The 2,455-nt window shown below is 45.7% G+C and overlaps 1 protein-coding gene across 1 annotated transcript in view; it reads right to left on the minus strand.

Annotated features, from left to right (window-relative positions):
- The window catches only part of LOC103811973 (wee1-like protein kinase 2), a gene marked incomplete at its 3' end in the record, with an annotated part of 8,552 nt that extends 6,634 nt beyond the window's left edge, over positions 1 to 1,918 (minus strand). Inside the window, exon 1 of the mRNA XM_009084980.1 lies at positions 1,574 to 1,918. Coding sequence (XP_009083228.1) covers positions 1,574 to 1,909 — 336 coding nt within the window. The remainder of the gene's footprint in view (positions 1 to 1,573) is intronic.
- Positions 1,919 to 2,455: the final 537 nt, after the last annotated feature.

Below are 2,455 nucleotides of genomic sequence, written 5' to 3' on the forward strand. Positions count from 1 at the left end.
TAGCAACAAAACCTGAGACAGACAAGTGATGCACAAAACAGTTGCTCAGCACCCACTGACCAATGCCCAGGCTGTCCCTGAGAAGGACATTCTATGGTATGAAATATCCTTTGGCTAGTTCCTGGCAGCTGTCCTGGCTATGTTCCCACAACAGCTTCTTGTGCTTTTGTTCACTGGCAGAGCATAGGAAACTGAAAAGTCCTTGACTTTGGCTAAGCACTATTTAGCAGTAACTAAAACCTCAGTGCATTGGTAACACTATTCTCATATGGAATAAAAAAACACAACACAGTATCAGCTGCTAGGGAGAAAACTAACTCCAGCCAAAACCAGGACAACCTCTCACCTATGTTAAAGGTGAGATTTAGGGAGTTTTCTTATAGAGGGTCACTGCAAGAAATTATTGGAGTGATGCCACTTAGATCTGTTTTCCCCTGGAGAGTGTCAGGCCATAACTCAGTAAATATTGCCACACAGTTGGTCATACATGACCAGAGGATCATCCTTCTCTCCACACAATCAGGTCCTCAGAGAGGGACAGAAGTCAAATCCTAGTTCAGATGTGTTGAAAGGACTCATTTTTTGCCCATCACTTAAGCAAAGGAGCGACCAGTCTATCAGTAGAGCAGGAATATTGAGAGAGGACTGACAGCTGCATCTCATTGCATGTCTTGACTGCTAGGAGCAAGTGCACACACTAGAAGTTATCTAAGAACAGACAAGCTGGTGCCAAGTCTCCTCCTGTGCTTACAAAAGACAAAAAGCAGTTGCACTATATTCTGTACAAGAGGTTTCACAGAAAATAGGGGTTGGGCTCATTCTTCTAAGAAACTAGCTCAGTAGGTGAGTTATGTTTTGGGGCAGTGACACAGGTGAAGAAAGGCTAACCTTCCTCCCCAAGCACACATTTGTTTGCTACCCCTTCCACAGGGGGTTTGCTACCCTAAGAGCAAAACTCCTGCTGTCCTCAAACTAACCGAGAAATTGTTTCACACAGAAAGAGAAACAGTATAACTAGACAACAAGCTGATTGGAGGTGTCCAGACTTGCCAGACAAAGTGTATCCCAGCCACAACACCATTTCCAGTTTTCAAGAGAAAGCCCACTTGCTTCCCAAAATGTGCTGAAGAGAGCAGCAAGGGCAGCTGCCTATCTCCAAGCTCCCCCCGGAAGGACAAGCTCCTTGAAGGGAGATGCAGCTCCTACAGAGATGCTATAGACAGGCACTCCCCTCATCAGAGCATGAGGTACACACAGGCAGCCAAAGCACACAATTGCTTGGTGGGTTTTTAAGTCAGATTGATCCAATGCCAGCGAATTGGTTTTCATAACAGCTTGGAAAGAGTCAAGACACATTCTCCCACACACAAGTTTCTATTCACACCCACAGAATAACCCTTCCTCAGCTAAGGAGCTCATGGTCCGGGTTTCTAAGGGAAGAGTACAGGCTGTCAACAGTAACATCTAAAAAAGGCTTTCCACAGAGCTAGAAACAAATCCCCTCACCACGCACACAGCGATGCCACAGTGACACCAGAGTCCTTGCCTGCTCAGACACAGAGTTGATACATACCTTAGGAGTGTGTGGGGTGTCACGCAGCTGCAGGTTTTCCCAGCTGATGTGCAGTGGTGTTTCAACTTTGCCCCAGTTCTTGCTGATAGCTGGGGAAGCTGTCAGGGTGGGACTCAACCAGGATTTTGTCCTGCTCAGGAAAATCTCACTAATATTTCTCTGAGGGGTCACTGGCAGAGGACTGCTGTCTGGCCACTTCTGGGGCTTGCAGCTCCTCAGAGGGCTTGAGTTCAGGGAGTCATCCACCTCATTTACACTTCTGTCTTCACTCTCCTCACCACAACTGGAAAAGTCCAGTTGCTGAATTAAGTCATCACTGTTGTCCCAATCATCCATGTCACCACACAAAACAATACAGATATAGCTGATATTGGCCTGTTCTGTTACAGGGAGAAGGGCAGAGGGAAAGGAAAAATAGTGTTATTTACACAGATTAATTATGTTCTTCCTTGCTTCATCAGTTCTGTGGACCACACTCCCCCATGCCAATCCCACAACACAGAAGCCTTAATCACTCACAAGTGTAATTAGACAGCATTGGTTAATGAAGAGCACCCCAAAAATCACCAATTTCAAGTCCATTCAGCTACTACTCATGTAACAACAGATTTTACATTTTGTCTTACTGGTGGAAGTCAGATATAACTCAGAAGCCATTGCCTTTCCCAATAAACTTCCAAGGGAACATCTCCTTGCACCAGTACTTCATCCACTACTCCCCTCACACACAGAAAGAAATATATCACATCCTAAAGAACAACACACACCAACCCTCCCCTCACTCTTTTTGACCTTAAATTTCTCAGCCAGAGAAAAGGACCACATGCTACCTACAGCTGCAAAAGCAGAGGGTACTCCCAGGAGTTACCAGATACCCTACAG

Source organism: Acanthisitta chloris, unplaced genomic scaffold (assembly GCF_000695815.1).
Source record: "Acanthisitta chloris isolate BGI_N310 unplaced genomic scaffold, ASM69581v1 scaffold26501, whole genome shotgun sequence".
In the NCBI taxonomy this organism is placed as follows: domain Eukaryota; kingdom Metazoa; phylum Chordata; class Aves; order Passeriformes; family Acanthisittidae; genus Acanthisitta; species Acanthisitta chloris.